This window comes from Phoca vitulina, unplaced genomic scaffold (assembly GCF_004348235.1).
Source record: "Phoca vitulina isolate PV1807 unplaced genomic scaffold, GSC_HSeal_1.0 scaffold22, whole genome shotgun sequence".
NCBI lineage: Eukaryota > Metazoa > Chordata > Mammalia > Carnivora > Phocidae > Phoca > Phoca vitulina.
Window position 1 is genome coordinate 28220520 of NW_022589725.1, and position 25072 is coordinate 28245591.

The 25072-nt window shown below is 42.6% G+C and overlaps 1 protein-coding gene across 6 annotated transcripts in view; it reads right to left on the bottom strand.

Moving 5' to 3' along the window:
• Positions 1-25072, bottom strand: part of KIF16B (kinesin family member 16B) — a 298817-nt gene that overhangs the window by 120492 nt on the left and 153253 nt on the right. For all 6 annotated transcript variants that reach the window (XR_004301248.1, XM_032419796.1, XM_032419797.1 and 3 more), the window contains 2 exons: positions 14300-14382; positions 12786-12874 (listed from right to left, as the gene is read on the bottom strand). Coding sequence is in view for 5 of the 6 variants with exons in the window: in XM_032419796.1 (XP_032275687.1) it covers positions 12786-12874; positions 14300-14382 (172 nt within the window). In the remaining variant the exon portion in view is untranslated. The remainder of the gene's footprint in view (positions 1-12785; positions 12875-14299; positions 14383-25072) is intronic.

A 25072-nucleotide genomic window follows, 5' to 3' on the forward strand; every position in this document is an offset into this window, starting at 1 on the left:
TCGCTCACAATCGTTCAAATCAACAATGATTTCTCAAACACCTACTGAGGAGCAGTGACATAGTATCGAGAAAATCAGACCCCTTCACTTACCACTAAATATACAGACCAAGAGACACAGTTATCAACTACCAAGGGCTATAAGGAAAAGACAGAGGATGCTGAGGGAACAGTCAAGATGAAATTCGGACGGAGGTCGGTAGGGCCTCTGTGAGGAAGCAACATTTAAACTGGGATCTCAGAGACTATGCAGACTGTGGCCACGTGAGGAGCTGGTGGACACACAGAAGAGTGTTCCAGGAGAAGGAAACAGCACAGGCAAAGACCCAGAAGAACAGATATGCACAACTGGAACACTTGACTAAACCAGCAATGAGCTAACAAATTACAGAGAGCTCCACTGATATGAGGAATCTGCAAAACAAGATAGAGGATCATAGGGGAAGGGAGGGAAAAATGAAACAAGACGAAACCAGAGAGGGAGAGAAACCATAAGAGACTCTTAGTCTCAGGAAACAAACTGAGGGTTGCTGGAGTGGTGGGGGGTGGGAGGGATGGGGTGGCTGGGTGGTGGACACTGGGGAGGGTATGTGCTATGGTGAGCGCTGTGAATTGTGTAAGACTGATGAATCACAGACCTGTACCCCTGAAACAAATAATACATTATATGTTATTAAAAAAAAAATTACAGAGAGCTTATGGTGCGTATTCAAGTTAATACAATGTTACATCAAAGGAAAACCATGCTGCCATTAGGCACTAAGAGGGAATCTGCTATCTTGCATCCTTGCCCATAACTACCATTCATCATTTCACTAGGAAAAGCCTCATCTCCTCAGGTGACCTTTACAATTCAGCTTTTGACTGTGCAATTATAAAATGAAGGAAGCAGAAATGCAACCCACTACTCAGACAATACAAATCTAAAGTAACTGAATAAAGACAGATTGTTCTTTGAATTCTATAGCTCATCTTTCCGCCTACTTTGAAAACAGAAAACACAGGAAAGCTCATCGCCTTAAGTGGCTCACAGTAGAATACCATTCAAGGACAAAAAAGAAAACAAAAAAAAAGTCAGTAATTAACACTAATCTCCATTAATGGAGGGAAGAAGCCCACTTCTTTCAGTTGCTTTCATCACATGTTCCCCAAGACTGTATCTTAACAAGCTATTTAAGGCACTCTATAGCAACTGTAAAGTTAGTAAATGATCCATAAAAAAGCAAGACAATGGAGACCAAAAACTGGAGAAGAAATCAGCCTTACAGCAAAGCAAACTTTTGAAAAATGGCAAAGCCCGATAAAATAAACCAGCAGAGACAAACACAGTAAATAACCATCAACGAAAACTCAGGCTAACTACCAAATCACCAGCAACATAAATATTGCCAACTACATGTATAAAACTTCCACACTCAAGGTCAGCAAGGGAAAAACAGATAAGAGACCGATAAAGTCCCAGGAAGTCAAGAGAAGAGAGAAGGCAGAGTTAGCAGGGCACTGCCTTCATAGGCAATGTGACCTTTTCTCCCAGGAGATGCCCTGGAGACCATGGCCTCACCTGAAGGTACAAATCCCATCAAGAGTATCTCTAGCCACGACCAGATTCTGGTTCTGAAGCCCCTTGCACATTTGTACAAATTAAGTGGAAGGAAATGAATTCACTTCATTCACATTTATTAGATGTCTGTTAAGTTCCAGGTGCTATGCTGGGCATTCAGTGAACAACAAATTAGATTCTGTGCCCGTTTTCTGGAAGCTTACAGTCGTCCACAGTGAGGTGAAGGCTCAACACAACACAGGACCTGACCCTGTGACTGATGTCTCCTTGCTTTCTCCCTAATGTGAGATATTTATCCTTTCCATTGAAGGCAGGAAATGGGGAAGAACATAAGGAAAAAACAGTGAAGGGGTGGGAGACAGGAAGGAAAATGAAACTATAGTTGACCCTTGACAATGCAGGGATTGGAGCACCAACCATTCACACAGCTGAAAATGTATAACTTATCACTCCCCCAAATCTTAACTAATAGCCTACTACTGACCCAAAGCCTTACTGAGAACAAAATTAACATATTATTGACTGTTATATGTATTATATGTAGTACTCTTACAATAAACAAGTGAGAGAAAATATTAAGAACATAAGGAGAGAGAAATACATTCACAGTAGTGTACTGTATTTATCAAAAAAATCTACATATAAATGGACGTGTGCAGCTCAAAGAACAACCCGTGTTGTTCAAGGATCAACTGTACTTACTTTCCATGTAATTCAGCCAGTGAGAAGTCCTCACTGCCATCTTGGTGCCTCTGGTTCTTTTGATCCAAATCCCAGAACTCTTCACTCACAACCTAGTTCCTTCCAGCTTTACATTCTGAGATGCCACCCCTACTCTTCACCTGAAGACCAGGAAGGCTGAAGCTAAGTGCAAGCAGCATTCTAGTAGAGCATGTAGCTCAGCACAGGACAGACTAGGTCCTTGATGAATCCTTGGTGATGATTAGGATGCCCAGGACATGCTTCCAGAGAGAGCCACCATTAACAGGATTCTCCAGAATCCAATTCCTGTGAATATAGCCTAGAGCTACATCCAGGAGGGTGTACTCCCGTTGGTAGAGTCTACACTTCAAGAGGATCCCTCTCCAGTTTGCATGCAATTGGAAACTCTCACACAGTACTGGTAGAAAATGGTGGTGATGTGTGCAACCATTCTATAGAACAATTTGTGAACATGTATCAAAAGCCTTAAAACAATTTACATTTCTGGACTAGTAATTCTTTTTTTTTTTTTTTAAAGATTTTATTTATTTCACAGAGAGAGACACAGCGAGAGAGGGAACACAAGCAGGGGGAGAGGGAGAGGGAGAAGCAGGCATCCCATGGAGCAGGGAGCCCGATGCGGGGCTGAATCCCAGAACCCGGGATCATGACCTGAGCCGAAGGCAGACACTTAACGACTGAGCCACCCAGGTGCCCCTTGACTAGTAATTCTATCTCTACTTTTTTCCCCCTGAGGAAGTAATCATGGATAAACACAAAGATTTAGCTACAAATATGTTCATCCCAATTGCTTGTGATGGCTTAAAACTAGACAATGAAACGCCTACCGGAGAAGATAAGTAAGTTATGGAATACCCACAGAATGCCGTATCACAGGGACATTAAAATAATGTAGGGAAATATTTAGGAAAGGAAAAAATAAGTGCAAAAAACTCTTACAAGTCCAGTACGAAGCTGTCTTGGTAAAAGAACACATATAAATAAGTACGTGTGTGTGTGTGTGTGTGTGTGTGTGTGTGTGTATAAGCGAGTATATATATGTGTGCCCACACACAGAGAAAGAAAGAGAGAGATGGCTACATAATAGAACAGACAGAGGTACAGACCGGAATATACAGCAACATGTGGATTATGTGTAGTAAGTTCTTTTTTGCTTGTTTGTAATTTCTAAATTTTCCAAACTGAACATATTAAAATAAAAAGTTAGGTTAAAAATAATTATCCCTCGTCCATCTTCATCCCTTGTTTGTTGACAACTGCACACCATCCTCACTTAGGAGGCTTTCATAGCTACTAACGTCTGGGGTGCCCCTGATGCCAGCCAATTCCCAGCTCAGAATGCCACACTCCATCAAGCTCCTTGGATGGCTTACCAAATACATGTCTGATTTTTGACTTTGATATTTTTGGGCCCAAATGGATTTGAAACCCAGATGTTTCTCCTCTTCAGAATTTAATTATTCAAATATATCCATTTAAATCAACCCACCACTGGCTAGTGCTTAAAGGATGCTAATGCACAAGTGAAAATTTCTTCCTTTATTTTCAAGACTGAAATGAATTTGGAATGTATATAATTTTGCTTAGGGCACTTTCAAGAAGCTGTGAAAGCTTCCACATCCCGCCAAATTAGCTGTCTGTTTGCAGTCTCAGAGCAAGACAGAGGATGCTTAAGCAGTGGGCTTGGTTTCTTCATAAAGACTGTGCCGGTTGAGGAGGAATGTTTCCCCTGCAGCGAAATTATTTCCTGGCAAAGACCCTGGCTGGGCACTACTCCAAAGTGGAACTAACTCCCAAAGGAAGTCACCAGGCTGCTTTGCCTCATCCAAAATTTCTTTGGCACCAAGTACCACGCGTGTGTGTATACAAATCCTGGTTTCCAGGGAGCTTGAGACGTAGGCCAGCAGTAAGTTCCAAAACTCTGTTAGAAATGATACACCCAACTTTATGTGCCCACTTTGATTGATAAAATGTTCTTGGGAAGCAAGGACTTCAGTCGTATAAAGTCCAAATCTTACTATGATTTAGAGCACGGGGTTTTTTAGACAGGGGCTATGTGGAGAATCAGTACATTACCTATTGAATAAAGAAAAAAGAACTAGTTGCTTTCAAGATAAGTTGGTTCTTACTGCATACAATAATTTGCAAACCAGACATACTTCTTTCAGAGAACGTTGCTCTAAGAGGAACTGAGTACTAAGGAGCAATTTTTAGTCTACTGCAAAAAAACAAAAACAAAAAATCAGGTCTATATGATGCCAAAGAAACCAAGAGATAAGTTCACTTTTACCAGTTAAGAAAGCCACAAAAAAGTACACCTTTATGAGCGAAAAATGCAAAAAGATAGGGGCCAGTTAAAAAGTGCAGATACTACAAAGTGTATGGGACCCATTTGAAGCATGGGGCACCTGAAGACCTATGAGCAGGCATATCCTCTGCCCTGGGAGCACATCCATTGGCCAAAACGTACACCTCAATGAACATTTGTTAAGTGCCTACTAAGTGGGAGCTTCTGGAGATTAAAAGATGAGTAAGGAATGGTCCCTGCCCACAAGAAGCCTCCTGGGAAAGCAGACATAAACATCAGTTAAATGAATCTGAAAAGACTGTATGACCAAAGTACGCATAAAATGCCTGTAAGAGAATAAAGACGAAGCATTTAGCTCAAATCAGAGATGCAGAGACTGCTTCTTGAGGAGATCAGTACTGATACTCAGGCTTGAAAGACGAAGAGGACTGGCCAACAGAAGGAGTGGGAAGGTTTTATTAATGGCTTTATGAACAGATTTTACACAGAGGCTTGACCTGGAGAGAACTGTGAAAGATCTGTTTTGTCCATTTAAACCAAAGCACAGAGTTCAAGGGGGAAAGTGACAGAAGACAATGTTGGAGAACAAAATCATGGATGGTTGTGTTGGAGCTTAGAAGTCATCACATGGGCACTGAGAGGCCAAGACAAACGCTGGGAGGAAGAGATGTCTTAGAGAAAGATGAGGTCACTGCAAAGGGCTAAGGAGGGGTGACTTAAGGTTGGGACACGTTTCCAGGGGCAGGGCAATGAGTCTGTCCTGTGCACTGCATAAAGGAAGTCAGAAATCACCGTCAGGGCCGTGACAGTCACCCTGATGACCCTCCAACATATACCACTCCTCAGGTATTGACCACATTGGCCATTTAATTATTTTTTTAAACTGAGATACATTTGACATATAACATATTAGCTTCAGGTAAACACGTGATTCTACATTTGTAGACACTATGAAATGATCCCCACAATTAAGTCTAGTTACTATCCACCACCATAGTTAGTTACAAAAAAATTTCTTCTTGTGATGAGATCTTTTAATATTTACTCTCTTAGAAACTTTCAAATATGCCATACAATAATATTAACTACAGTCACTGTGCTCTATGTTACTACGTATTACATTATTTATTTTATCACTGGGAGTTTGTACCTTTTGGCCACCTTCACCCGCTTCACCCTCCTCCCCGCTGGCAACCACCAGTCTGTTCTCTGTATCTATGAGCTTGGTTGTTTTGTTTTGTTTTGGTTGATTCATTACATTAGATTCGATGTACAAGTGAAATCATAGGTATTTGTCGTTCTCTTCCTGACTGATTTCACTTAGCATACATAATGCCCTCAAGGTCCATCTGTATTGTCACAAAGGCAGAATTTCCTTCTTTTTTTTATGGCTGAGTAGTATTTCTGGATTGCTGATGAGATAGGGGACACGAAACTCTGCACTAATCACTGGGCTTGGACACCTGCTGATCAGAGAATTCTATGAATAGGACTCCCTGCAATGAGATGCAGCACCTTGGGGGGACAGGTCTGGGCTGCACTGCACAGCTTTCCCTAATTTAAAGGCACCACAGTAATACCAGTTTGGCATGTGCAAAGACAATGCTCCTGGTATCCTGATTTCTGATAGGCTTTTTACAAAGGTCTTCCCTGTGCAATGAATCATGCTCCAAGGTGACTGAGCCCCTATCTGTCTTACTTACTGGAGCCCCAAAACAGGGCTGGACAAATAATGGGCCCTCAAACAGTAGCTAAATGGATGAGGAAAAAGTGGTAGAACTTATGAATATCGATTTCATTCAACAGGGGACACCGCCTTCACCCTGGGGCTTTGACAGGCCACACAGATTCCAGCTTTGCCCAGGGGGTACATGGTGGCTGACAGAGTACTCAAATGCACAGTCACTTCTAAGAGAGAGTTCAAGGCCTGGGGCTCAGTGTTTCAAGATTGTGCTCATTATTCTCCCTGCCTCTTGACAACCTGCTCTTCCTTCCCCTGCCATTTGTACTTCTGCTGGATAGCACGCAACCCCCAACCAATTATCTAAGCCAGAAAACAGAAGGCAGTATCTTTACTTCCCACGTCCAATTTATCTAGGCTTCATGACTTCCTGCCCCAAATGGCTCTGGAGCCCATCCCTTCTTCTAGGGTCCTTTGACCGCTGTCTCAGTTCAAGCCCTCACCTCCACGTAACTTCCCGTAGCTTCCCTGGTGCCCCTGTTACTCAGCTGCCAGAGTGCCCCTCCCAATGTAAAGATGATCACATCTCTCCTCGGCTAGAAAAACTACTTGGATTCCTACCATCAATCAAGTTTTGAGACACCCAGTCTTAATGAGCTGATTAAACTGAACTTGGCAGTGCCTGACAGAGGTCATCAGGAAATCAATCCATGTTGGATTTATGTTCATCATTTATTTACTATACTTTTTGGTGGAGGTAAACTGAATTTTGAGATCTTCTTTATTTCCAGACATTACTTTCCAGATTGGACATTCTTGAGAAAATGGAAGGAAAAAAAGAATGAAAAAAAACACAATGAGATACCACCCCTCATACCCATAACGATGGCCATTATTTAAAAAAAAAACAAAAAAACAGAAAACAAGTGTTGGGTATGATGTGGAGAAATTGGAACCCTTGGGCACTGTTGGTGGGAATGTAAAATGGTATAGGTGCTATGGAAAACAGGATGGCAGTTTCTCAAAAAGTAAAAACAGAATGACCGTATGATCCAACAATTCCACTTCTGGGTATATTCCCAAAAGAACTGAAAGCAGGAACTCAAACACAGATATTTGTACACCCATGTTCATATCAGCATTATTCACAAGACCTAAAAGGTAGAAGCAACCCAAGCATCCCTCAACAGATGAATGGATAACTAAGATGTGGTGTATACATACAATGGAATGTGATTCAGCCTTAAAAAGGAAGGAGAAAGTTCTGACACATGCTACAACGGGGATGAACTTTGAAGACATTATGCTAAGTGAAATAAGCCAGTCACAAAAAGACAAATACTGCAGGAGTCTACTTATGTAAGGTACCTAAGGTACTCAGATTTCTGAGACAGAAACTAAAATGGTGATTCCCTGGGCTTGGGAGACGAAGGGAAGGGGAGTTTAATGGGCTTAATGGGCACCGAGTTTCCATTTTTATAAAGTGAAGAGTTCTAGTGATTAGCTGCACAATAACATGAAGGCACTTAACACTACTGGACTGTACACTTAAAAATGGTTAAGGCAGTAAATTTTATGTTAAGTGTATGTTATCACAATGTAAAATAGAGTGAGGAAATAAGCTACCAAATGCTTATGAGTATATAGAAAATAATTCTCTGTCGTACCTGGGGCCATATATTTTAATCATGGTCATAAATTCTGGACATGCTGATCAGAATTTATAAAAACATGACACATACACAGGTACCATAGTTGTGCCTACAGACCCTGACCCGCCATCTCTCTCCTACTTCTAATCCTACCTCCCCAAGAAACAGCTGTCTGCTCATCTACTCTTGGCTATTTTTTTTTTTTCAGTGTGCTCCCTAGCCAGGCCTTAACCTGTGGACTCTTAATGTCCCTTTTATGCTCAGCAGGACTCTCTCCTCCCAGCACTCCTCTGGTCTGCTCACAAAATTTCCCTCTCCCAGAATCTCTTCCCTCCTGTCTGCCTCTCCTACTTGCAAACATCTCAGGGCCCAGCACAGAATCCAGTTCATTTATAAATCTTGGAGAGAATTCTCCAGAAGAACTGAGGGGAGTGATTTGGGATTCCTAAGGGCTGAGGGCCTAGGACCAAATCTTCAGGTAATATTCTTCCCCACTTTGTCCTCCCAGCTGAGGGAATACTACAGACTTCCAACAGCATCATGTCCTCAACTACAGAGAAGAAAGCAGTAGACTAGGGGCTTCAGACTGATTTTCACTTAGGACTCCTTATAACCCCCACTAGTCCCTTCCCATACTACCCTTCTCCTGAGATGGGCTCTGGCCATTCATTCCAGGCTCGGTGTGGCTATGGCACTGAGAGTAAGCTGAACAAGGTGGAAACCGGGGGAAATGTCATGATAGGGACATTTGGGTCGAGGACAAAAGGGTTCCTGTGAACCAGGCTTAGGATCAGATTCCACAATGCTGGCTGGAGGCAATCTCCATGTCAAGAAAGATTCCTTCTGGAAGTCTCTGGTTTTCTAAGTTACCCAACACATTAGAAGGCATGGCTACATGAAGAGGATCCCTTCCTAGACCTCCCAGGGGTGGGCTGTTTACACCACCACTCTCCGCCCTGAATCATGTACTGCCTGGCCTTCACTCAGAATGGGTTCACGGGCATGTGCCCGTTCTCCCGGGAAAAGAGAACATACATCTGACACTTACAGGTTCTCCACACAGAAGACTCTCAATAAATATGTGCTGATCTGTGGAAGCATCTCAGTGCTACTTTTCCATCTTGAGAAACTAACATGTTCTTGTGTCCAAGCAGCTTATTACTAGATTTAAGTAACTATCTAGCCAGGGTCCAAGTAACAAACATACTTCTTTCAATGGTCTTCCAGTTTATTGCGTGGTAGTTAATTTAGGCTGAGAGTATTTATACCTGTAACATCAAAAAAGGTATAAACAACATGGCGATACTTTAATTCTGCTTCATTTTGCCAAGTTGCTGGAGCAGACACCTCGTGACACCCATAAATCAGAGTAGGAAATTTTTCTCCAATTATGTTTTAATTCATGGGCAATCATTCTCTACAGCAGGTGGCAAGTTGAGGGGGGCTAGACGTCAGGGAGCATGAAGTCAGGCTGGTGAAGTATTGAGTAATTTGAATTTGAATTTTTACAAATGAGTACTGCAGGGGTAGCAGAGACAAAATGTGCCTGTGAACTGAAGCCAGGTGAACAGGATGTATGATGGCAGTATCAAATGCATCTAGAACCATCTCCTCAGCCAACGGCAATGCAATCTAACACAGATGCTTGAATTTCTCTCTTGAATTCTCTGATTGCCTTGGTCTAATTAATTTCATCATGAGACCGTCTTCTCATTTTTTGCTTGAGGATCCTGAAGATGACCTTGAGATTATTCAAATAACTGCAGTGTCATTTAGGAATTGACCCATGTGACAAAAACATATTCTTTTGCAGAATATGCCATTTTCCACTATTTGGAACATCCATGCCCAGAGAAATTAGTGAAAAACTTTTCCCAGAAGGATCTACGTATCCTACTGAAATTTCACTCTTAATCCGTTTGCTAAACACTTACTAAGCATGTTATGTGAATGACATTTTAAAATACAGAAATTAATATGACAAGCCTCTGACCTCAAAAAACTTCCAATCAAATAGGAAAGACACTAACACAAGCCAAACTCTTGTGCAAACCCTGGCCTACACCGGCCCTCCCTGCCTCCCCATCTCAGGAATGGACACACCATCTGCCCAGCTATTTACAACTGAAACCTGGGCATGACTCTTGATTCCACCACGCTCCATCTCTATGGCTACCACCCAGATCCAAGCCACTCTCCTCTCGCCGCCTTTTTGTGGCTCCAGTGCCTTAAATTAAATGTCCCCTCCTCAAGAAGCCCTCCCTGATCGCTCCATCAAATACTGCTCAAGACATTTCCTTTCATTTTCCCTTTCTACACTTATTTGTAAATTACCTGTGACTGCCTCTCTTTTCTGGCCAGCTGTAAACTGACCCTATGGGGGCTGTTGGCAACTGTGCCCCTGGGCTAGAACCCTGCCCCGCCCCCTACAGGAGGCACGCAGAAAAGACATGTTGATTGATGAGTGTCCAGTGTCCAAACAGACAAAGAAGACCAAAACCAGGATGGCAGAAATGGAGGAATGTACAGTGAGGAGGGAACACTTCCTTTTGACTGGGAGAACAGCTTCTAGAGGAGCGATCCTCGGTACTGTGCTTTAGAGGACAAGTTTGTGCATCTCAAAACACATGCCAGGCTCCGCAACTAGCAAAAGACAAGCCCCAAAGGCATGGTTAGTCCAGGTAAGTCTGAACAACAGAAAGGATCCCTGAAATGGCTGGAACCCAGAACACAAGCACGGATGTACTGAGAGGAGAGCACACAGAGGGGAGTGCCTGAGTGACACAGTAAGGGGTTGGAATTTTATTTTTTTAGACCATGGAAAGTCACTGAAAAGTTTTGAGGATGAAAAATTAATATATTCTAAATTACATTTTATAAACACTGAGAAAAACTGTTGTAACTTAAAAACCAGCCAACCACCCAAAATGGCATCACTTTTAAGAGAATTACATACACATCCACCTATATTTGGAGGAGGAGAAAAAAAAAAAGGTTTGGATCGCATCTGTAAATGCCAAAGGAGAGAGGGGCTCACAGTTGGTGACCCTGTGTCTCCAAGAGGATGAGCTGACTACAGATCAGGTTTCGGTTTACAAAGGCACTGAAAAGCCATGTTAACATTTCCAAATGGTTTCAAAGTAAAAGGCATGAGGATGGAGGATAATGAAGCTGGTAGCTGGATTCCAGGACTGGAGCCGGGTCCTGGGCTGGGAGATGATTCCAAGCGAGCACGTTACACATTCCAGAACAGTTTAGTCAAACAATATTGAACAGATGGGATCGTAATCCTTACACAGACATTAACACTAAAGACCTGCATATGATATTAAACAAAGTGAGTATATGAATGACTCCATCTCAGCCACAATAAAAGGCTGAAACTACTGCAAGGGATCAAAGACCTCCAACAAAATGTGCCTTCCAAAGCATCGATAACCCAGGTGCTTGGAGGGCTTTACCAATACAGCTTATTCAAGACCGATTTATCTGATGAGCACAACTCTCCTCAACAGCGCTGTAGTAAGATGGGGGAGCTGACCAGTATGGGCAAAGGCAGTTAACTGGGGCTTGTGCTTGCACGAGTTCTGGAGGGAAGGAGAGGCCCAGGAGCCTGCAGCCACAATATTGTACTAACTGGTGGTTGGCTTTTTTTCCCCTTTGGGTTTTTTGTTTGTCTGTTTGTTTTGGCTCAAGCGAGGTGTCAAATCTGGGCTTCAGCTTGCCTATAAAATGAGGAATCCAGAACCATGATCAAAGGTCCCTCCCAGTTGTAAATGCCTGTGACAATGAAGAAATTCCTTGCAGGCACACCTGCTTTCCACAAACCAGGGAAGGGACCTGAGCGAAGGACGGATGCCTCCCAGCTCATCCAGGCTCAGTGTCTGTGAGAAGTGCTGAGGTGGGGGTAGGGGGGTGCTCAGGCAAGGAACTGGCCCAGGTCTGAACACGCCCCCAGCTGGAGAAAAGGCAGGTAGTGACATGGTCACTGCATGGGCCGGGCATCAGTAGGTGTGGACTCCTACCACAGCTCTATGAGACCATGGGCTGGCAAGCCGGGATAAACTCTCCACATGTCAAACGGGGATGGAGTCACAGTGAGGATTATGAGACAACAGATGTAAGATGCTGAGTGCAGTGCCGGACATACGGCCACTCCTCGGTCCATGACAGTCCTAGAAGACATCGGTGTCAGTTTTATCTCACTTAGCTGTTGCATTTACCCCCGCTGCTTTCTAGGACATTCTCTCTGTCGGAAAGATAAAATTATGGAGCCTCATGAAAGTCCTTTCTTCTGGTTCCCTGTTCTTAGGCATTTTCACCATCACCACGTCAGCCACGCTGACTGCCCAAGGTCACCCAGCCGCGAAGTCCATCTAAAACACTATCATTTATGTCCTCAGGGTCCCCCCAGCACCTGGAAGTGGTGAACGTAACTTCCCGCGCTCCTGGATGCCTAAGAATCAAAGTTCTCTGTTATTACAGTAAGTTCATAAAATGAGTTGAAAGTGCCTAAGACCAGGGGATCATGCACTGAGTAACCAAAGAGCCAATTCTAAAATATTAGACAATTACAAAAATGATAACAAAGCCTGTAACAGTCTTCACTAACGCTTCTTATGCTGTGAAGCAAAAAAATCCGAATACACAATCTCATTTATGTCGTGATTACAACGAAGTACAATTATGTACATACAGAGCAAGCACTGGCAAGCGACTTGGAAAATGACGGGGCTGACTTGCTACGGAGGCGCGAGGCGCGACTGCGGAAGTTTCATTTTTATCGAGTGACTTGAACGGGGTTGGCACAATAAACACAACAGTGACAGTCACAGGGAAGGAGGCGCTGACGTTCACTTACCCTGGGTTATATAACATGACCGCGGACAGGTTCTCACAAGACTTGGAGAGGTCAGTCATGGACAAGCTGAAGGAGGACAGAAGGCCACTCTAAGAGCAGACACAGGGCAGAGCGGTTACCTTAGTGGGGAAGAGAGGGCCAGTGCCCTGGACTCACTGCTTCCACCTTGTGAGAAGCAATGAGGCGCATACACCCATTAGCACGCACCACAACTGGTCTATGGGGGGGGGGGGAAATCAGGGAGAGCCGGGCGATGGATGCCTCTCAAACCCAAGCCTCAGCTAGGCACAGTGGGGTGCTAGGGCCCCAACATGTCCAGACCGGGAAAGCTAGCAGAGAACTGCGCCACCGTGGGGAACTCCGTGACCATGCTGCGCAAAAGTGGAGGGAAGGGTCACCCTCCATTGCTGGCAGGAGCCATGTCCCGTTCTCAGCAGCACTCACTACCAGTACTGAGGGACCAAGGTGAGGAGGGAGAGGGGAAGGGAGATCCAAAAAGGAAGTGCTTAACCTGTTTGCTTCCATGGAAAGCTACTGGCAAATATATCTTCCTCCCTCTCTCCCTCTGCAACTGTGAACCAAAGGGACCCTCCAGGGAGACCCTGGGCTGCAGCAGATAAGAGGCTTCACTGGCAGCCCCAGAGAAGGCTGGGATTTGCAGCTTTGTTGTTATTTCCCATTGAAGGCTCGGGCACCCCTGAGCAGCCCTCACGGAAAGAGGCTGACTTGCAGGGGGCTATGTGACTCAGGGGTGAAGGGCAAACACTAAGGTCAGCAGGTCAGGGCTGCAGCACAGGCTGCCACTTGCTGGTTAGGGACCAAGTTAGTCTCAGTTTCTCTTCTTGGTCATCTGTGACATGGGGGTAGGAACAGCTGCTGGGCAGATAAAGCAGTAAAATATGTGTACAAGTTTTATACAATGCCCGGCTCACAGAAATGTTAGCTGTAGTCTTTACCTTCCTCAGTCTAAGGACAGTACAGTGTCCCTAGACAGATTTCTCTCTCATCTCTTCCTCTCTCTCTCTCTCTCTCTCAGGTCCTCTACCCAACTCCCCCACTCAGCATTTAAAGTGCCCTCTGGATGTCCCTATCCAACCAACTGTCCTAAACTCACCCCCTCTCTGCTTCACACCCCAACCAAAAGTCCAACTCTCTGTGGCTGAAAATAAGAAGTGAGCAAACTTTTGAATGAAACTGATTCTGATATTGGGTTAACTCCTAAAACAGATCCTCACAAGTAGAAGTCACCCTCCACTTAATGCAAAATAATGCCCAACTCCTTTGGGGGGTGGAGGGGTAAAGAGAAGGGTCTAGAAGGAGCCATTTCTCCTTCTGCTCTGGAATTCACCAGCTTGCCCTCCTACTTGATCAGCCAATCATCCACTGAGCAACAACTCCCTAGAATTAGTGCAGGCTACAGAATGACTTTTCTGGTTCCATACTCCAGAAAATCAAAATCAAGCCCCAGCCCCACCAGGATCAGAGTTGGCTCCTGGAGATTTTATGCTGCTCACCTTCCTCTTCTCCCTGAGCTTGGCAGCCTCCTTAGGATGGTTAAAGCGAAACATATTGGTTCTACCCAAGAGTATCACAGCACCTAAGAACATACAAAAACACAAGTAAGCAACTTGGTTGGTTGACAACATGATATTGTGGAATTTTACAGTTGAAATGTAATTTCCAGTGCACTATAAAACAGTAATAATAAGGGAAAGCCTTAGTCTCCAAAGTCTGCTTACATAAGCCAATTTTAAACCTGCAAATATTCTGATTTTTACAGCCGAGTGTCACAATGCTCATGTTACCAAGGCAGAAGTGATGGATTCAAGCATTATATTACAAGATTTAAAACTTAATATCCAGATAATTATACTTTTGATTGTTGAGAAGAAAAAAAGAAATACATTCTGCAAAGTGATGCTGTAATACCGAGCAAAGCGTATGGACACAAATTTGGGAAATGTTTATTAATGCCAATAAAAGAAGAGATTCCAAAGGAAAAAGTGCTTTCAAAAGAAAACATGGTGAAATCGGCGGAGCCCAGGTAACTACTACTAAAATCTACTTCAGAACTTAACAGGAAAGAACTTGTGTACATGTAGGGTCCGTTTCCATGTGGAAACACTGCTTCTTGTTAAAACCCAACTAAAATTTAGATGGCCACATCAGACACATGAGAAAGGCTCCCTTTGATCGATCAGCGTCCTGCTTGTTTGGAAAATGACTGCAGAAGAGGCAAAAGAATTCAATGTAAAAACCCAAGGGCAACAAAAACGTTAGGTGGGGGGCACATTTCACCATGATTAAGCAAATAAGCAAACAAACACTTTCTACGGTCAGAAGTGTTCAAAGCTGGCATGGGTGCCAAGGAAGGCAGCGAGCTCCTAGTCACTGGAGGCACGTAAGTAAGGGAAGCGATGTTCCAGAAGAGATTCACTATGTTTATCTGGTTCCATCCACACCCGAGAGTCTACCACACCTCAAAAAGAGAACCCCATGTTCAATCCTTGCCCTGAAAAAGAATGCAACTTATTTGTGAAGACAGAACACACACTGAAAGTCTACCACGCAAGATGGCAGGTGATGAGGTGTCGAGCATCTAAGTGATGCATGCCAGGCTGCCGTAGGTGGGGATACACCTAAGCTGGGTCTCACATGGCAGCTAGAGGACAAGAAAGGTGGTTCCAGTTTGGGGTAACCATGGGGAAGGGCTAAGCCTCAGCAGAATGGGCCTGTCATCTTGGGAGAGGAGGGAGTCAAGTCCACCCAAAATGCAGAGCATCAGATACAGCAGCAAGAATAGATACTGGATAGATGACACAGAAACACACCGTGAGGACCTGGAGAGCCAGGGTGGGGAATATGCACCAAATGCCATAAACTGATGGCCAGAGAAAAACTTCAGCTCATAGATGTTTGGTGTGCCCCAGGAAACTTTTAAAAACTGAAATTATTAGGGGCGCGTGGGTGGCTCAGTCGTTAAGTGTCTGCCTTCGGCTCAGGTCATGATCCCGGGGTCCTGGGATCGAGCCCGCATTGGGCTCCCTGCTCGGCGGGAAGCCTGCTTCTCCCTCCTCAACTCCCCCTGCTTGTGTTCCCTCTCTTGCTGTCTCTCTCTCTCTCTGTCAAATAAGTAAATAAAATCTTTAAAAAATAAAAAATAAAAAAAACCCTGAAATTATTAGCTGCCAACAGTTAAAAATCTGCAGTTTTCACATAAAGCTCTGAGTTTCTTTCGATTTCCCTTCGAAAACTAGAAGGTACAGTATCAGTAGATCTTATTGCCACTTGGCAAAAATCCCTGGGCTACTGAAGGCTGCCTCTTTTGGACAGAGCACGTGACCTCTGAGTGACCACGGTCACCAACCTCGTCCCTTGGCTACTATTTCCACCTGGACCCTGCAAGTAATACCATAGCCCCAGGTAGCTATTTTAGAGCTTCAGACCAGTAAATCCACCTGCCTACTCAACATATGGCTTCATATTCTCAAAGGAGTTTCAAATTCAGTATGGGACGGGTTTAGATCATAACCCCAGGGAACAACTGAAGGATTGGTTCTGGTGGTTGTCATTATTTAGTGGAAAAGGAGTCAATATGGAAAGAAGAACACAGTTTCAGTAGACCTAGAGGGATAGCAGTGGATATTAACCAACCTACAAACTACGTATCCCCCCTCATGTAAAATTGCATTCGTATATTTTCCAGTTATGGAAAGGCACCATGACCATAATTAAGAAAGGTGCTTTCCATGCCTCTTATGACCACGGACTCAGAACTGGGTGCCATACAGAGAAGTCAAAAGTTAAGCAGCCATGTTTAGGATATATATATATATATGTATTTAATGCTCTCAAAGTGAAATTAGAGATTAATAAGGCAATCACATTCAGTGTGTTAATTACATTTAATACAATTCTTTTTTTTTTCTGTTAATCAAATGCCCAGCCATGCATTTTGAAAATTGCTAAAATATGTCAATGGAAAAATAGAATGATATTTCAGAGACATATTTCATATATTAAATCACTGAAAATAATCTTGCCACCTGTGTATTTACATGAAATATACAGAAAAATCCCTCTAAGAGTTATAAAAGAAAACAAAACTACCCATGACCATTCCTTGTTTCCATCTAAATAATGTGCACAAACTGCCTGCCGCCTAAGAAGAGGCTCCGTTAAGGCTGGTTTCTATTTCATTAGATTCCTTTACTCAACAAACCCAGTGACTTAAAAATTTTCCTTCATTTTTACATTATGCTGCTGTTAATTCCTTCATTCATTGAACAAGTACCTCATGAACCTGACTGCATGCTAATCCCTGTGATAAGTACTGGAGATAGAGTTGAACGAGTCAGACACAGGTCTTGCCCTCGTGGGAGGGAGAGGTGAATAATCAAAAAATTCCACAATCAGATGCAAAGCTACAACTGAAGGAGAGATCCCGTGCCCAGTGCTCAAAGAGCACATAAGAAGAGAGCTGATTATAGGGGAGGTTAGGGACAGAGGCCCTGAGGGAGGTGGAAAGTGGTGCCTAAGACAAGCTCTGAGGATGAAGCAGGGGCAGTGAGGGAGTGCCATACATAAAGGTCGTTGGCAATTAAAGATGACGATGGTGGTGCTGGTGATGCTGAGTGCTTGGAAGATGGTTAAATGCCTACAGCAGAGGGAACAGGGAAGAACAGTACACATGATGAAGCTTGAGGGAGGGAAGGGAACAGACCACATAGAATCTTTCAAGATACAGAGAAGTAACTTTTATTTCATGTAGGTACAGAGGAAGACAGTGAAGGGCTTTGTGCAGCAGCATTACATGATTTGATGACAGTTGTAGAAAGTTTGTTTCTTCAACTGTTTGAAGAAGGAACCAAAGAGGGCAAGAATAGATGAAGATAAACAAGGTAGGAGGCTATTGCAAGGGTCCAGGTCAAAGGCAACAGTGGTTCAGCAAGGGAGAGGAGACAAGGAGGAAAATAAACAAGTCAGGAAGATATTTAGGAGATAGGATCAATAGGACTCCACAATGGGCTAGATATGGGGACAAGGGAGGTGAGGGAGATGCTCCTGGGTTTTGGCCTGCAACAACTAGTTGGATGGGGAACTGTTCACACAGATTGAGAACAATGGAAAAGGACCAACACTGGGTTGGGAGAGAAATTGTGAGCTTGGTTTTATGCATAATAAATCTGAGATGCCTTTGGCAGGTGGAAATATGAAGCTCTGGAAGAAAAACCTGGGACATCTATCAATCTATCAGTCTATCTACCAACCTACCTACTGAACTACTTACTCTCAAATAAATATATATAAATATATACATATATGTATAATATAAATGTATATATAAAATACAAATCTATATAAAACATATATACACACATGCACATCCGTAAGTGTACATATCTACCTAACATCTGTGTGTAAGGTTGAGACCTAGAGCCCCAACCTCTTGATGCGGCCAACAGCAAGCTAAGCTTAACCTCTCCAGAATTCAGTTTCCTTATCTAGTCATTAAACTGGATACTTTCTAAGGTTCCTTTCAGATTTTAAACTCTCTTTAACTATGAACTACTCCTTGATCCGAGGTTAACATGATTAATCACAGCAGATGGACTTTTCTGATGCATTCAGTTTGTAATTTCTAGAGCATATCTAAGCCTCCTTGAAATATATGATGACTTCTCTGAGATTACCTCAGAGCCCGTTAAATACCACAAGGTAGACAAATTCTAGACAGTCTTTAAAGGAAATGGAAGGGAAATGACACTGTAAAAGGGGACACAGAGGCACTTGTTAACAACCAAAAAAAAAAAAAAAAAAAAAAGGAAAAGAAAAAACCTTCACTTAAATCTCTGTGAATGAAACCACTGAATGCTGATTTCACAGGAGATTTTCTGTTTTAGTATTTCAGGTACACTGAAAATGAAACTAAACATGTAAACATTTCTAGGGATTTCTAAGGAGTATAGTGACAATAATCATTAATATCACTATTAATTACCCTCCTCAAATTTCATGTGAGATTTTCTAATTCTCCTACTGCACAAATAAATCAACTTTTTTTTCCTATTAAATGTTGTCATATGAATATTTCTGAGGTGACAATGTACAAATTAATTAATTCTGGGTTATAATTAACGTAAACATGTAAGAAAACTGTATTCCCAAAAGTGAATGGTCCAATGTGATGAGTTTAGAGGCTGAAAAATAAGGGGCCTTGTGAAATTCTGCTTCAGGCTCCAAATTCTGAATTTAATCACTTTAGAAAGCCCCACCCCCACCCCACCATACACAAAGACGGGCTATAACACACTGCTAAAGCATGCCCAGTGAGAGAGGTTTTCATTTTGGATACAATCACCAGAAAAGCAAACCTCTGCCTAGGAACCTAATTTTCTAGAATGGTACTGAGATGTAGGTCAGGGTGAGATAGGATGGGTGAAGTTCTTAAAACGTGCTTCTGTGGGATGATTTTCCTTTGGATTTAAAACATCTGCAAAACATTTATATTAAAATAAGTTATGATGATGGCACCATTTGGGGGACCTAATAAAGAAAAGGACTGATTTCCACTAACATATGCCAGGACTTGAGAACACATTACATATGTTCTAAGGCCTTGGACTCTTGTGACATTGGCATTATTATTTCAGACACCTGATTTATAGCAATTTTTCTCTAACTCAAAATGGCTTCGGGCAGTGAGATGGGGAAGATTAAGATCTGACATGGTGCTTGTGGTAAGAAAATTTCATATGAATACTAATGAATTCAAACAGGACACATGGCTTGGGGTTCACAGCTGGCTTGGAAGAAGAGTGACAGGCACTCAGCATCAAGGGTAGCAGATGTCAGTGTCAAAGCACGCCATCGGGTCGTCTGCTGGTGTTTGTGAAGGATATAAATACACATGACACCTTCCCAAAAAGCTACATAGGCCCGGCCCCCTCCCTTTCAACATTTATAATTCACACGTGGATTTACAATTTCCTGCTTTAGATAAATCACTTAAACCCTTGTTTACTCTTGGTAAAGTAAAAATTGCAAACCTGGATTGTGAGACTCTGGAAAAGAAAGTAAATCGATTTTCAGTCTTTGTCATTGAGGTTTCCGGCCAAATAATCCATCAAGAATTATTTGCCCAACTGTATGCACGTGCTGAACGTGGAGCTGTGTAAAATTCCAAGATGCTCTAGTCCCATCACCCCAAATAAATGTTTGGATGTGTGTGGGGACAGGGGTGGGGTACATGGGGACGGATTTTTTCTTCTGAAAGCCTCAGGGGAGATTCAAAAAGAGTATATGGAACAAATCTCATCCTTCTGAAGGAAAATGCAGAAAGTATATGAAATAATTAGAGGGCGATTCCAGACAGTAGACAATAAGATGACAAATTCTAAGGTACTGAATGGAAGGCATTATACTACCTGGTCAAGCTATTATTAAATTTCTTTACTTTATTTCATATTCTTTGTTACCGACAATACTGCTTATTCTGTTAGTAACAAGCTCAACTATTCAGTTCTAGCCTCCTACACACTCCAAGCTGTCAATATTTTATTGTTCCTTCCAAAATAGTTCTTCCAAAATGCTTCCCTTCACTCTAAGCAACAATGATCTCTTACCTCCATTAGTCCCCTTTTGTTACTGCTCATCTCTAAGCCCCCTTGGACTACATAAACATGGCACCATCCTTCATCTCAGCAACATTACTCATCTACCAAATGGTGAGTACCTTCTAGTCTGTGGTTCCCAAGCCCTACAAACCCACCATGAATCAGCAGCCCTGGTCCCCCACTGCTCCTGTCCTCCACCTCACCCACCCTCCAGGCTTCAGACATTTCTTCACTACACACTTCGGTCAAGCACATCTATGTCACATCTACATCACTTCTTCACCACGTGCCATTATGACAGATACGTCATTCACTTCAGAATTCAACTTTGGGTAAATTTCTCCTTTTTTGGCAGTCTACAGCCACCTTAGGGGAGGGGTTTCAGTTCTGTACCAGATGGAATAAGCACTCCCCGCCCTGTCTCTCCCACTGAATGCCACTGCTGTGCGGGCAGAATGCAAGCAGCAGTCAGTTGAGGGCCCTGAGAAGTCAACAGTAGCAGGCAGGCTGAAGAAGACAAGGACCTGAAGCACCAATGGGCAGATGGGGAATTTACCATTTGCCCCCTCCAGTGTTCCCTCCCTTAGCTGAGGAGGAAAACTAACAGCTGACATCAGTGCAAATGAGAACTCCAGGAGATGCCTTCCAGTTCAGGTTTGAGGAGGAGCAAGAGGGTCCCCTGGCAGCAACGCAGGGAGCAACGGGGGGCCCCAGATGCCTAAACTTATGAGGAAGGGGAAAATCTCTCTCCAATTAGAGGGTGGGGCATACCCTTGTTGCTTCTTCCTCTCTCTCTGCCCTCTCACTTCCTGGCCGCAGACTTGGGCACAAGAGCAGGAAGAACAAGAAAGAGGACTATACAGCTCCAGATTTCTAGCCAGATGACAGAAAAGGAAAGACCCTTCAGTGTTGACACAGAAGGAGAAGTTCAGGAAAACAACCTCACAGAACTGTTTATGAACTCCTAGGCCACTTAGATCTGACCCTCAACAGCACACAAAGACTTCAAAGAACTGACCTAAGATACAGACCACTGCTCAGGTCCCAGACTGACTCTTGGGTAGTGCACACACGGGGCAGACCAGAATAGCACCACAAAGCCTTTGAAAACTGAATTGGCACTAAAGCCAGAATCACAAAGCACGGAGGCTAACTCTAATTTACAGTCTGACTCCAACCAGGTCCACTGTCTGCCAAAACAAAACAAAGCAAAATCAATGTTTCCCAAAGAATTTAAATAGGACTCAGAGTCTTATAACAAAATATCAAAAATGTCCAGGATGTAATCTAGTATTACTCAGCATATGAAAAACTGGGAAAATCTCAATGTGCATGGCAAAAAAAGCAATCAACAGATCTTATGTGGAGATCACAGAGATATTGGACATATGATGAAGATTTTAAATCAGCTATTATAAAAATATTCAAACACAGGAGAGTAATCTTGAAAGGTAAAATGTTACAACAAAGAAATAAAGGATATAAAGAACAATCGATTATTACAACTAAAAAATACAATAAGCAAAATTGGATGGGCTCAGTAGAAGGGTAGAGAGGACAGGGAAAGTCCATGAACTTAAAGATAGACCAACTGAAATGACCTAATCTGAAAAGAAAAAAGAAAAAAGTTTACCAAAGGATAGAAATAAGTAAGCAGAGCCTCAGGGACCTGTGGAAACAATACTGAAATACTTAATAGTCATGTAACTGGAGCCCCAGAACAAGAGAAGGAAGACTATAGAGCAAAGAATGGCTGAAAAATTCCCAAATCTGGAGAAAGACATAAACCTACAGATTCAAGAAAGTCCAAAGATCCAAGATCCAAAATGGGTAAACGCCAAGAAACGCATGCCAAGGCACATCGTCAAGCCTCCCTATGGGATGTGAAGCTGAAAGTGACATTTAAAAAGGAACAGAGAGATTATGAAAAATAGATATGATGACTCTAATAAGAGAAGACGAATCAATAAGAGAGTAAGAAGTTAAAGAGACTAACATTTGGTTGTTGCGTACACCGAATCTGGGCACTAAGAAACCATCTTCAGTGTGATTGGTTTTGGTCAGTTGGTCTCACATTAGATGTTCATCAGCATCACCCGTACGACTTGTGAAAAACTGAAGTGCTGGGCCCCATCCCTACATTCTCTGACTCAGGAGGTCTAGGATGGGGCATTTCAAAATGCTCCTAGGGACTGCTGCTATTGCTGATCTGGGGACACGGCTTTTAAGAACTACAGGCTTTGGGTAGAGTCTTTAAGAAGAGTCAGGGCTTTGGCTTTCAAAGCATCTGCTGAAACATCCATGTGCAAGAGACAGGTGTCAGATGTGCAGATCTCAAGTCTGAGGAAAAATCTAATGATACTGAGTGTTTATGAGCAAGTACAAGTGAGTTCAATGGGAGGCCAGCCACTGATATCTGCTGGCTGCCTATAATGTTCAAAAGGGCTCTTTTGTTCATTACATACCTTGGCTAAACTGCTGGAAGATCCATTTCCCTTGCTGGTTCCACTAAAATTCTTTTTTAATTTGCCACTGAACAACTCACAGCAGCCCTAAAGCAAATGAAAATTTTATCAAAGCCTCCTCAGCTCACTCCCCAGACAGTCACCTGTTCCCTCTTTCTGAGTGCTTGAATAGATGCAAATATATTTTGGCACTGAAGCATAACACATTCAGATGCACCTAGGTGTGAAGTCCCCAGATGCGTTTCTGCAGCACGTCTAAAAGGAAAGATGAACATTCAACGGCTCTGACAAACCCGCAAGACGACCAAGGGAGTCCACTGATATGAATGGGAAAACTGATTACCTTGTTTAACAACTACCAGCTGTAAAATAACATTTTACAGGAAAAAGACAAAAATAATAATAATTAACATGAGAGCATAGGTCCTAGAATTGCACAGAAAATGCTGAAAATACTTTTTGATTGTAACTCACTTGATTTTTGTACCAATTCATATTAAGTATATGGGGAGTCGGGGGAAAGAAGACAAAGAAGAAGAAAAACCTAAGGTCTAAAACTTTACCAAGAACAGCTCAAGACCTATGGACTAGAAGCCATGGTCAAATTCATGCTTTCTTCTCTAGCAATTGCCTCTCTTTCTACAAAATCACACTATGTATGAAATTACTCAGTGCAATGATTCTCCGGCATCGTGGGAGTGAGGAAGCCAAGCTCCAGAGAACACGGCAATTGAAGAGCAGGTCAGATGCAATGCTACATATGCCATGCACAGTTTCTGGAAGAACTCAGAGAGGAGGAGGAGAAAAGCTTCATATACCAGGCTTACGGCAACATACCTTATATATGTCATTACAGTTAATTCTCACAGTACTAGCAAATGCTTTTTATTTTAGTGATGTTACCAGATGGAAACACTCCTGTAATTTAAGGCAGGGGAAGTACTGTTTATGTAACGTGAAAGAAGTAAGGCTGTTAACAGATACAGGTAAAAAAATTTCCTTGTGATGGTGAAAATCTGCTAAATGTAGGTAAATCTCCTATTAGTTGACATTCACAAGTATCTTAAGTGATCTAGATAAGGAAGTGGTAATTACTACCTGTGCTTTTTAATGGGACATCCTAACTAACACATTTCCAAATGAAGTAATTTACTAATGAAAAGAGACATTTAAATACCAAATATCAGCAAATACTGGAAACTGGTAGTGAAAAGATAGGAAGCTGTTGGTAATACAGGGTAAACCCAGAATCCAGTCAAATGCAGAGTTAATACGGTGAGATCATTGTGACTTGGGTTAACATCCACCCGCATTCTCTGTTCTTGATACCATTCCTTAAATTGCTTCATGGGCAAAAGCCAAGGTAATTTTTGGAGTATGAATATACTGCCATGCTTACTTCTGTTTCCCAATTATTACAATATTTTAATGAAGTCCAAATTCTTTCTCTTTTTCACTTTGGTCTTGCTTTTTTTGTTAAAAAATCAAATCTTATAGGGGTGCTTAAGTGGCTCTGTCGTTTAAGCATCCAACTCTTCATTTCAGCTCAGGGCACGATCTCAGGGTCGTGGGGTTGAGACCCACATCAGGCTCTGCACTGAGCATGGAGCCTGCTTAAGATTCTCTCTCTCTCTGTCTCACTCTCTCTCTCCCCACTGACCTCCACATCCCCCCACCTGCTCACACGCGCTACTGCTCTAAAAAAAAAAAGAAAAAAAATCTTACAAATATAGCTGAAAATTCTTTTGTAGTCCTGCCTGATCAAAAACCCCCCTTTTTCTCCAGAGGTTAACACCATTCCAAAGTAGCCATGTGTTAGTCCCATTCACATCTTTTTATTTTTACTACATATTTTCATAACCAAAATCAATACATTATATACTCTGTGTTTTTAAAACATGTTCCAGTTCTCATTTTAATAATCCTCAAAAATTAAGAATTGTTGGGGTCCCTGGGTGGCTTAGTCAGTTAAGCATCCAAATCTTGATTTTGACTCAGGTCTTGATTTCAGGGTTGTGAGACTGAACCCTGCGTTGGGCTCTGTGCTCAGCAGGGAGTCTGCTTAAGATTCTCCCCATCTCCCTCTCTCTCTGCCCCACCCCCCTCAGGTGTGCACACACACTCTCTCTACAAAAAAAAAAAAAAAAAAAAAGAAATGTTAAGTGGAGAAGTCTAACCCTTAATTTTTGAAGGACTATACATGTTC